The sequence below is a fragment of the Zalophus californianus genome, chromosome 14 (genome assembly GCF_009762305.2).
Source record: "Zalophus californianus isolate mZalCal1 chromosome 14, mZalCal1.pri.v2, whole genome shotgun sequence".
Classification (NCBI taxonomy): Eukaryota; Metazoa; Chordata; class Mammalia; order Carnivora; family Otariidae; genus Zalophus; species Zalophus californianus.
In genome coordinates, this window is record NC_045608.1 from 8,322,924 (window position 1) to 8,334,932 (window position 12,009).

General features: G+C 39.8%; 1 protein-coding gene across 2 annotated transcripts in view; it reads left to right on the forward strand.

Annotated features, from left to right (window-relative positions):
- The first annotated feature begins 231 nt into the window (after nt 1–231).
- ATP2A2 (ATPase sarcoplasmic/endoplasmic reticulum Ca2+ transporting 2) overlaps nt 232–12,009 on the forward strand; it is a 56,874-nt gene continuing 45,096 nt past the window's right edge. Inside the window, exons 1-4 of one of the 2 annotated variants that reach the window (XM_027576175.1) lie at nt 232–536; nt 1,242–1,259; nt 1,347–1,429; nt 8,628–8,732. In XM_027576175.1, the coding sequence (XP_027431976.1) occupies nt 419–536; nt 1,242–1,259; nt 1,347–1,429; nt 8,628–8,732 (324 nt within the window). In that variant the 5' untranslated portion in view covers nt 232–418. The remainder of the gene's footprint in view (nt 537–1,241; nt 1,260–1,346; nt 1,430–8,627; nt 8,733–12,009) is intronic. The other variant, XR_003516915.2, reaches the window with a different exon arrangement.

A 12,009-nucleotide genomic window follows, 5' to 3' on the forward strand; every position in this document is an offset into this window, starting at 1 on the left:
TCTACTCTCGGGGGTTGGCCGGGCGCCCCCTCCTCCGACCCGGGCGGGGCCGCGAATCACCTCAGGAAAGCGGGGAGGGGGCTCGGGGACCGCGGCCTGCGCTCCCGGCGGGCGGTTGAGAGCAAAGGAGGCCCTCCCTTCTGACGAGGGGAGGGAGGGTCAGGAGCCCCCCGCCGCCCAGCTGAGTCCGGGGCGTGCGCCGGCGAGGGCCGGGCTGCGAGAGGGGCGGTTGTCTGGGGGAGGGGGCGCGGGGTGATTCAGCGCCCGGCGAGGCGGAAGCGGCCGCAGGAGGAGGAGGAGGGGGAGACGCCAGTCGGCGCCTGGGCGCCCGGGGTGGCACGAGCCCGCGGCCCGAGTGCGAGGCGGAGGCGAGGAGGCCGCGGGGACTGGAGGCGAGGCCGGCCGGGCCCCCGCAGCCATGGAGAACGCGCACACAAAGACGGTGGAGGAGGTGCTGGGCCACTTCGGCGTCAACGAGAGCACGGGGCTGAGCCTGGAGCAGGTCAAGAAGCTCAAGGAGAGATGGGGTTCCAACGGTAGGTGCCCGGCGCCGGGACTGCAGGGGCCCCGCGCTGCCCGGCGCGGGCCCGAGAGCCAGGGAAGATGGCTGACCGGGCTCCACCTCGTGGGTTTGGGCTCCGCGCCCGCCGAGGGCTGCAGGCGGCGGGTCGAGCCCGCGCCCCGGCCCCGCGGGAGAGGGACTGCAGGCCGAGGCTCTGGGGTCTTGTCTGCACCTCCAGCACCCCGCACCTCGAGCCCTTGACCTTCCCCGCACGCAGTTCGCTCGGTGGCTTCTCACCCGCAGCAGCGAGCTCCGCTGGAGGGAGGGACGAGTCTCCTGCAACTGGGTTGAACCCTGCGAGACATTTTCTTGTCCCTAGCCAGTTTATGAGGCGTCGTTGCAGTTGAGAAAGCCTCTAACCGTTCTTGGACTGCCCAAAGTTACACATCTGGCAGAAGTCATGACATACTGAAATGACTCCTTGTTTCGGGAGCCCTGTTTGGTAGGTAGCGATGAGATTTTACGCTTCGGGATACACCTAAGGTATTGGTTACAACAAATACTGCATGTTTTCTTGGGGTACCATTTCGTATGGTTCCCATTAAAAACGTTTGAAGGTTCATAGATCTAGGTACGTCTTTCGAAGACTGATAATTCTAGCAATTCTCTTTATAAAGACAATGCTGTTTTTTTTCTCCCCTTCTTGACACGTTGACTGGCGAATTTCTACATTCTACAGAGTTACCGGCTGAAGAAGGTGAGTAATCTTAACATGTTCTTTTTTTTACCCCCTTTGTGTGCTGATGTTAAGATGACATTTACAACAGATGTTTGTTTCTAACAGGAAAAACCTTGCTGGAACTTGTGATTGAGCAGTTTGAAGACTTACTAGTTAGAATTTTATTGCTGGCAGCTTGTATATCTTTTGTAAGTATAAAAGAACTTTATTTCTCTCCAAAAAGTAGAGACTATTCCAGAGATGAAAAACCAAGAAACAAATGATGTCTATTGTGTGAGAACATCGTATTTAGAGATTTCAGCGGTGTCTTCAGCTTTTTAAAATCTAGGTATTTTAAAATTATAAACAAAATACTTGAAGCCATTTGTGTGCAGAAAATTAATGCCTGGCATTTACAGTGCAGTTAGAAATTGTTCCTACATGGGGCAGGGTCTTATAAATTTTTGTGGCTTGCCAGATTTTAATATCAAAAAGTTCTTTGTCAGAAGGTCTTTTCTGTTTTGGGTTCTTCCATTGTGTAAGATCATACTAAGATGATATTGGGCCCTTTGTAGTCTGTAAATAGAACTTACAAAAGGAATATTCCAGTTGCTCTCCCTTCCTGGTAATGGCAAGGTGACAGTTGTTTCTGACAGTGACAAGAATGATGACGGCAGTGATGGCACCACTGTTGACCAAATTTGGTCACTGACCTTTAGGGTGGTATATTTATCTAAATTGGACCCCCGTCTTAAGTGACCCCTAGGTAGAGAGCACAAGGTTCAGTACAATTGGTTCTGGATTTTAAAAGAAAAAAAACCAAAAAACACCAAAACCTGTTTTTTCTTATTCTGTATGTGGTTACCGACTTGAGTCCTGTATGGTTGCTAAGAAACTGGTGAAATGCAAAGAACTACGGCAGGAAAAGGGTGATGGGTTGGTGAGGATATTTCTAGGTTATTAACATTTTTTTTCTGTTCAATATTAATTTTTTTACTGCATTTTTTCTTGGGCAGTGGACTTCTTGGTAGTTTTCCTGAAAATGGTCATGAATAGGACACAGATGTTCCTAATCCTAACAGCATGAGATGACTTTTGTTCTTAAATTACAGTATTGTATTCTTACAATAACCATGATGGGAAGTGAAATTCACCCAGTGCAGTACTTCTTCAGGCTTCACAAAATTGACAACAGCTTCAAGGTTTCATTTTTGTGTGTTTGTACATTTGAAAGCCCCAGGAATCTACCTCCGTCTTTATGACAGCCATATCCTAGAAGGCTGTTTTGAGAATAAATCAAAAGGAAGCAGTAGGCACTTCTTTAGGTGAGGGGGAAAATTGGCAAGAGGTGAGCTTTTGGAGTAATACTACTGTACACAGATTCTGACATGAGACTTCAGTATATCTATCATGCCATGTTGGCTAAGTGATATGTAGCTATTAATAATAATTCAGCCCTCATGAATCTTTTCTGTGTTTTTTACTGAATAAAACTGAGAGTGTCGTACCAAAGCATTCAGTGTCCTCAATTACTCCATACCTCTTTACATGTCTGTCCTTGATTAATTCACCACCCACTCCTCCCCCCTCCCCCCACCCCTCCTAAATGGCTGCTGCTCTTACCGATTAAGATAAAGGACTAGAGCTGTTTGAGTCTCAGTTTCAGAAGTACATTGTCGTGGGGCAAAACAAATAATACGTTTGGGGTAGTGTAATGTTTATGTATGTTTAAGCTAGCTGCATAATTTTGAAGTAGCCTCAGGTTTGGCAGTTAAGATACTGGGGTTCAATAAGGTTATCAGGGACATCTTAGAAGTAAATGATTTGGTGTATACAAGGCAGAGATAAATTTTTATTGAGTTATTCTTTGTGTAACTTAAGGCTGTGTTGTAACATCAGCATTATTTTCAATAAACAAGCTCTTGAATATTTGGGTTTTATAGAATCTCTTGAGTTGCCAGTTTGATGACTTTGTATTAACATTTTGAATTAGTGATGTGTGACTTATTTTGAAGAAAGGAGTTTATAGTTTTTAAACATTTTTAAGTGGGTTTTATAATGCTCTAATTTTATCATAGGGTAGGATGTTGGATTTTTATAGCTTTACAGAACTATATTTTGGAATTTAAATTTGAATTACCTTTTTGGTAACTACTTGGAGTTAATGCTCAGGAAATGAACCGTGTGACATTTTTATTTCATGGGTTGCTAAACAAAAATAATAAAGGTTTAGGAAATACTGTTAGTTTGCTCTGACTTGTTGGATCAAGACATTTTGGATATCAGACCTGTTTTGTTGATTTTCTTCGTGTGGAATTGGCGCTATGACTGCATTGTTCTTGACCTTTTCATTCCTCGTTTCTTTATCTTTTAAAAGATCACTGAGTCTTTTTTGTGGTAGTTTATTCCTAATTTACAGGAAAATCATGTTAGAATATTCATGTTCTTTGAAGAATTGAATAGACTGTTCCTACAACATGTACATATCAGGTTCTGCTCAAGTTAAAAAGAAATATCAGGCTTTAGTGATTTATTTCAGATATCAAACTAAGTAAACTGTTAACTATAGGAAGCTGCACTGATGTTCTATACTCATGACCTGTTGGGATAAAGTTTAATTGCAATATTCGCCAGATAGAAATAGTTTAAAGTTCACTTGGATAGGAAGAAGTGAGCTATAATCTCTCCCACTACATATGAAGTAACATTAGAAATTCCTTCATTTGACATTCATGACCTGCTTCCTTTCACTTTGTCTTTACATCCTCCTTGGTCACAACTTTGCCCTTCATTTAATACATCATATGGTTGCTTACTGGAATACCTGTTCTTTTCTCTCTTTCACTATTTCAATAGGTATTTATTGGACACCTGGGACGTGGCACAGACACTGGGGATACAGCATTTGAACAAAATAGACAAAGTCTCTTAACCTGGAGCTGACATTCTAGTAGAGATAGATAGAAACAAGTAAAATGTTGAGTCTGTTGGACAGTGATAGTGCTATGGAGAAAAATAAAGCAGGGGGTAAGAGTATGAGGAGGGAGGGTATAGTTTTCACATAGGGTGGTCAGGAAAGTCCTCCAAGAAGGTTGCTTTAGAGAAAAGACCTGAAGGAGATGAGCAGGAGGGCCATATCTGCCTCATCGGAATTCGTCAAGTACTCTGTTATAACATAGTTTGCAGAAGTTGCTCTACCCTCCATCCCCATATCCCCACCACAGCTACTTGGAGTGATCCTAAAATGCTGCTAAAACTTGATTAGACCAAGGCACTTCTCATCTTGTCGCTTGTATTTGAATAGCGTCTTTCCTTCCTCCTGGACCCTTTAAAAAGGATTCATCATTTCTTTTAGAGCCTGGGTTAGTGATTCTGATTAAACAAATATATTTGAGTGAGCTTGTGTTAGTAGCATTTTCAAAATACATGAGGTCTGGTTTCTTGGTTTTCTTAGTACAATATAGTCAAGTAGTTTATATTATGTAATGATTTTACTTTTTTCCTGTGTTTTCTTTTAACTTTTTTTTTTTAAGGGAAAAATGGGTAGTTCACTGATTGGTCTAATTTATTTAGAGCCTTTCTTTAAAATGTTTTGAAAGGTGAATGTGTGTGTGTGTGTTTGCCTGTAGGGTTTTTTTTAAATTTTTATTATGTTTGTGTGTGTGTGTGTGTGTGTGTGTTAAGAATTTATTCTCAAATCTAAAACCAGTATTTTTAAATAAGTTTATGTGTGGATCAGAAGAATGTAGTCTAATTCATACCTTTTTTTTAATGGCTAAAAGAATTTTTGTTTCCCACCCCAGAAAATTGTCATAACATTTATTGTTGATACATTTTCTTTCTTGTGAAATGTTTAACTTTGATTTCCTCTTTAAAACCTTTTAGTTTTTGATGTAAATTTCTTCATTCATTGAAGTATTTGAGTACGCAGCGTCCTTGCGAGTTTCTAAGGATACAAAGGAATGCAGACAGGTGCCCTCCGTCTTAAAAATGTGCTTATGATCTCTCATGTTCTTTTTTTGGATCTCATTGAGTGCTTCGTACATTATCCCAACATGAAGCTAAGATAATGGAGTCACAGAACTATGACTGTCTCCCATTGGAACGCACATTTTTACCTTGGATTAAAATTTGCTTTTATTCATTAAACTCTGCTCTCCAGCATCTTCTGGTTGTCCTGTCAGAAGTTTACTGTGATTGGCAGAGATCAGTCTTACAGATAATTAGAAGATAGCCTATCCTACCCTATTGAAGCAGTTTAGGATGTAGTTGAGTACTCATTAGTAAGTGGTTACCTTGAATAGGATTGGCAGATTTGAAACTTTGAATTTGCTGGATTCGATAAGCCCCAGAAGACAAGTATTGTTCCTGTATTAATAGTGCAAAGCAAAGAAGAAACACTGTGCCTAAAATTAACTGCAGTAGCTTTTTCTTCCACTTTCCTTTGATAGTGTTGATGAAGTTGGTTACTTCTTGCTCTAGATGTTTAAGTTCAAATATCCCCTCAGGATTTGTACCTTACAGGTTATATGAGATTTTGTTTCATTCATTCATGCTTCTGTACAGTAAATAGCATCATCTGTGTACCAGAGACACTTCTAGGCCCCTGGGGATACAGTGGTGAACAAAAGGCAATACAAATAGGTAATCATTTATGTTCAATGTATTCTCCAATGAAGATTTTTAGAAACATTTACCCCCCCATATGAACATATTTTGTATAACTTGATAAGCCATAATTATGAACTGACTATGCTATAATGCTAATAAGGCATCTTTCGTTTTGGTAATAATGTGTCACACTCTCTTCACTCCCTCATCTCCTGGGACCTTTCATTTGTAGCATCATCATCCCATGTACACTAGGTTTCCTTTCAATAGCACAAACCATGAAGGACTCCATAATATGATCTGAACATAATCAACTGGATTGGTTCTTACCAGTTAATGAAATACGGGTTGATTTTCACTTTCGGCTGTAGCATTTGATTATTTGGGTTATTTGTGGTTTCAAAGTAGAGTTTTTATTTTTATCTTATAAAAGATTTTATTTGACAGTGTGCAAGCGCACAAGCAGGGGGAGTGGCAGGCAGAGGCAGAGAGAGAAGCAGGCTCCTTACAGAGCAGGGGGAGCCCGATATGGGACCCAGGACCCCGGGACCATGACCTGAGCTGAAGGCAGTGCTTAACCAACTGAGCCACCCAGGCGTCCTCAAATAGACATTTTAAAAAGTATTCAGGAAATTGATGGTTGATTTTAAATAGGTTCAGCATCAGCCTTCCACGCTGAGAAATCTGCCCGCTAGTTTCTCATCAACCAGTAATTAATACACTTGTGGAACCTTCAAATAATTACGAATGCTTTGGTTTCTTTTTTTTTTTTTTAAAGATTTTATTTATTTATTTGACACAGAGAGAGAGAGAGAGAAACACAAGCAGGGGGAGTGTGAGAGGGAGAAGCAGGCTTCCCGCGGAGCAGGGAGCCACACGCAGGGCCCGATTTCAGGACCCTGGGATCATGACCCGAGCCGAAGGCAGACACTTAACGACTGAGCCACCCAGGCGCCCCAATGCTTGGGTTTCTTACACACAAATATCTGAAGTCCTGTAGTGGAAGAAAAGGTTACTGCATTGTACAGATTAGGGTTTTTACATAATTGATAAATTCTACTTCTGCAGAGGAACCACACATTTTTTTTTTTAAAAGTAGAGATATGCTCTGATAGTCCTGTAACTATTTGCTGTAGTGTTCCCTTTGCTCCAGCTGTCTGGAGTAGTTAAGTTTGTTCCTGAGGCCCAGCCGCTGAGAGGGAAGTCCCTACCCTCTAACAAGGCGTGAAGCTTCTCTTACAGTTGCTAATGCCTCACTGACCTTTTGCAAAAGGTCCTAGTTGCTCATCAGGTTGAGCGATCTTTCTCCCCCAAGAGCTAATTAAGTTTCTTATTTCTGATATGCTCTCCTTGGCAAATGTTTGAAAGGCTAGTATCAAAGCAGCTGTGATCTTGCATCTATCAAAATTTATAACTTCCTAGAGAAGTTTTCATTTTGGCACTAGGCCTGGCCTTAACACCAGGCATGCCCTGTTGAAAGCCTGCGGCAACATTTATATTCATTCTGGTTTTCTGCCTGCCCTAGTTCACTAGCTGTCAGTGGCCATCGGTACCTTTCAGGACCCGGTCCTGGTGTCTCCTGATTTTTTTGCTGCTCAGGTTGATATTTCTTGTTCATTCATCATTCCCTTATCTTACTTGCAAAATTCATGTTAGGCCTTGTCTTACCTCTGGTTGTTTACTGTTTGTATAAAAGTTTACCTTATACTATTCCACTAAGTATAAACTTAAATGGTTTCATTATTGCCATGAGTCATATTGGATTATTAAAAAGTATCAAAACCAGTGCTTTGATTGTTTACTAAATCGGTCTTTTAAAGAAAAAATTTTTTTTGTGAGATATGCAGACATTTTAAGCAATGCTAAAAAACAAAGGCAAATCTTATCTCCCAGATTGAATCATTAGATATGTTTGACATCCTTTCTGGATTGGCAGTTTTTCACAAAAATTAGTTTTTAACTTTTTAGATGACTCTTTTACCATGTTCTTCATCATTCTTAAAGATTCATTTCTTGGTTTCTCTTATCAACTTAAGTTTGCTCAATTATGAAGTTTATCTTCTCTTAACTTGTAGCTTTTACATCCTGACAAGGTTATAGTTGTGTGAGCTAGAAGTTAATTTTCTGCTCATTTTCCTTGGGGCAGTGTTCTGTATCCAGTTATAAATAACATTTGTGGACTTCCATCCTCTCTGAAGTTCTGAATTGCTATACTAGATGTCATATGGAGGATAACCTTGAAAATACATTCCTGATTGCAGAACAACCTTGAGTAATTTTGAGATGACCTATATTGATACCATTGAAAATAACCGGGATGCTATTGTACTCTATAATTTTGAGTCCATGATCAAGTGATTTTTACAGTGAATTTATGCCTATAGATATTATTTGTAGGAATATTAAGCAAATCAACAAAGTTGTAGATGATTGCCTTTTACTTTAACAAAATAGAGAATTTAAGTTTTATTTCTTCTGAATATATCCATGTAAAATGAATGGGATTTATTTCCCAGAAAGTATTTTATTTGGATTTTAAAACAATTAGTATGTGAAAAATAGCTTTTGAAGAATATTAAGAAGTTGCATAGTTTTGATTCTCAAGAATTACTCTGAACAAGGGACATAATAAACTGGTTGTTGCTGTCATTACATTTTGCCACCATTTGTTTCTAGGGACGGTAAGAAGAGAGATTTTATATATTGCAGTTCCTTTAGTGCCAGCCACTTTTGTTGTCAAGTGGCACTAAGCCTAAAAACACATTACAGTTCTAACACATGCCATTTCTCTTTTAGGTTTTGGCTTGGTTTGAAGAAGGTGAAGAAACAATTACAGCCTTTGTAGAACCCTTTGTAATTTTACTTATATTAGTAGCCAATGCAATTGTGGGTGTATGGCAGGTAAGCAAAAATTCTGCAGTGCTAGAGTTCAACTTATATAAGTGATTTAAACTGTGTTAATCTGTTCTTTTTTTTCCTGATGTATTGACTTAAAAATATTTCTGGAAAATCTACATGTGCTTTTTCTTTTGTTTATTTAATGGCAACATTTTAGACCTCTCCTGCATGTATATACTGTTAAAATTGCTCATCCTTCATGCAGCATGGAGTTAAGAATAATGGATGAGAGAAGCTATTTGAGGAAAACCAGGAGATTTGAGAGTCAGTATCTGTATATTTCCTAGCTGCTTCCTGTGAAAAGTTGCATAAATTCAATGTCATTTTTATTCTCCTTGGATTTTTTTTTTTTTTTAAGCTGTAAAAATTTTTTTCCCTTCAGAGCATACTTCCGGCTGTTTTCCCTCAGTTGCCCAGGCCTTTCTGACTCACAGAATGGAAGCGAGTTTACAGAAATATAGTGGGAGTCCTACCCACCCCCCCCCTTCATGTAATTGCTATTCTATATATATGTAGTTTAGAGGACTTTAAATTTCCTTTTTTTTTTTTTTTTTTAGGATTTCATTTATTTGACAGACACAGCAAGAGAGGGAACACAAGCAGGGGGAGTGGGGGAGGGAGAAGCAGGCTTCCCACTGAGCAGGGAGCCCGATGTGGGGCTCCATCCCAGGGATCATGATGTGAGCCCGAAGGCAGACGCTTAACGACTGAGCCACCCAGGCACCCCGAGTGCATCTACATTCTTAAAGTGGAAACATCTTATAAGCATACTTAGTCCTGTTAGAATTGTAAACTTCTGGGGTGCCTGGGTGGCTCAGTCAGTTAAGCAGCCAACTCTTGATTCGGCCCAGGTCATGATCTCAGGATCGCGAGATCCAGCCCTATGTCAGGCTTCCCACTCAGCAGGGAATCTGCTTGAGGTTCTTCCTCTCCTTTTGCCCTGCCCACCCCACACACACACAATTGCACTCTCTCTCTAAAATAAGTAAATCGTTAAAAAAAAAATTGTAAACTTCTGATCTTATTAATAAACATGAAGGCCTTTATGTAGTGGGCTCATATAGAAGGATGGTCTACTTAGAAGAAAATATTGTGCTATATTTCTCTTATTTTAATTTTTTTCTAAAGTTGTTTATATTTAAGTAGAAGTGATCCCTTTGTGAATAATATAGGCAAAAGAAACAATATACAGCATTAGATTGTCCTTCTCAAGCTAGTAATATATATTTTCCTATTAAATAATTTATGCTAGTTACTAGGTAGATACTTTACATACATTCCCATGTCATTGTTATAGTGATCTTATAAGACAAACGATACTCCCATTTGACAGATGTGTGACATTGAGGTTCAGAGTGATTGTCTTCTTAAAGGCTATATGGGTAGTACAGAGTATCTGGGACTTGAATCTAGGCCCAGGCTTAATCCAAATTTGAAGTAAAATTTTACAGCAGTTTTCACAGGACTTTTATATTTATCTTAGTTTAAAAAATAACATTCTTAGGTTTTAATCTCATTTACATAGTATACAGAATGGTATGAGCAATACTGAAGAGTTCTTGCTTCTGGAAGTAAGGGAAGTTATAAGTAGAGTGTAAGGTAGTATTGGGAGGTTGGCGGGAGGCACATGCTGCTGACCAGTGTCATCAAAGAAGGTGACAAGTGATTGGGAACTAGAGAGATCGAGAATTGTTCCAATTTTAGTATATATGCTGCTGAAGTGAGCACTTGATAGAACTGTTTGGGGTTTTTTTTTTTTTTTTAATATTTGTTTCAGGGGTACAGGTCTGTGATTCATCAGCCTTACACAATTCACAGCGCTCACCATAGCACATACCCTCCCCAGTGTCCATCACCAGCCACCCCATCCCTCCTACCCCCCTCCACTCCAGCAACCCTCAGTTTGTTTCCTGAGATTAAGAGTCTCTTATGGTTTGTCTCCCCCTCCGGTTTCGTCTTGTTTCATTTTTCCCTCCCTTCCCTTATGACCCTCTGTCTTTTTTCTCAAATTCCTCATATCAGTGAGATCATGTAATAGTTGTCTTTTCTCTGACTTATTTCACTTAGCATAATACCCTCTAGTTCCATCCATGTCGTGCAAATGGCAAGATTCCATACTTTTTTTGATGGCTGCATAATATTCCATTGTATATATATACCACATTTTCTTTATCCATTCATCTGTTGATGGACATCTAGGCTCTTTCCATAGTTTGGCTATTGTGGACATTGATGCTATAAACATTGGGCAGCACGTGCCCCTTCGAATCACTACATTTTTATCTTTGGGGTAAATACCAGTAGTGTAATTGCTGGGTCATAGGGTAGCTCTATTTTCAACCTTTTGGGGAACCTCCATACTGTTTTCCAGAGTGGCTGCACCAGCTTGCATTCCCACCAACAGGATATAACCTATTTGAATACATGATCATTTGTTTCCCTTTCCCACCCCTACATTCTAAATATTCCTTTTGATCATTTGAGTTGAGAGGAAGTCTTTTAAAGGAATTTTAATTGGCATTTTTGTCCTTGGGGTCTGAGATAATTTATCTTTAATGCTTCTAATTTAAATGTACTTTTGCTGATTTTGAGTAGAAGTAAAATACAGTGCTCCTGGGATATCTCTCAACTTTGAGCAATCTAGTTAAACTCTATCTGACATGACCTTGAAGAGGGAGAAAAGGAATTAAAACTGCCACAGTTAACAAATGGGAGAGGTAGTCCTATGAAAAAAAGTGGTTTCAAATTTGACTAATTGAATAGCAGCAGTGCTGAGAATTTATTCTTTTACAATATCAGTAGCATTTGAACTTAAAAGGACCTTATAGCAATGACATTTAATTAGAATTAAATATTCTAGCATTTCTGTTAATTACAAGGTGATACAGATAATATTCTTAAAGCAAATCTGATGGGGTTGAAATTATTTTTATCATGAGGTTCCCAAATTTAACGTATTCTATACTTTTTCACAGATGTAAACATTTAAAGTGAGACTCATGCCATTCGCTTTCAGTTTTAAGCCCTCTAACTTCACTTTAAGCAGGTTTTGGGATTTTTTGTGACAGACCATAATTCTTACACTAAGGTAAAAAATGAGATTACAGGGACACCTGGGTGGCTCAGAATTTGGTCTCTGGGTCCTGGGATTGAGCTCCGCATTGGGCTTCCTGCTCAGTGGGGAGTCTGCTTCTCTCTCTCCCTCTGCCCCTCTACCCTGCTTGTGTGCTCTCTCTCTCGCTCTATCTCAAATAAATAAAATCTTTTTTTAAAAAATGAA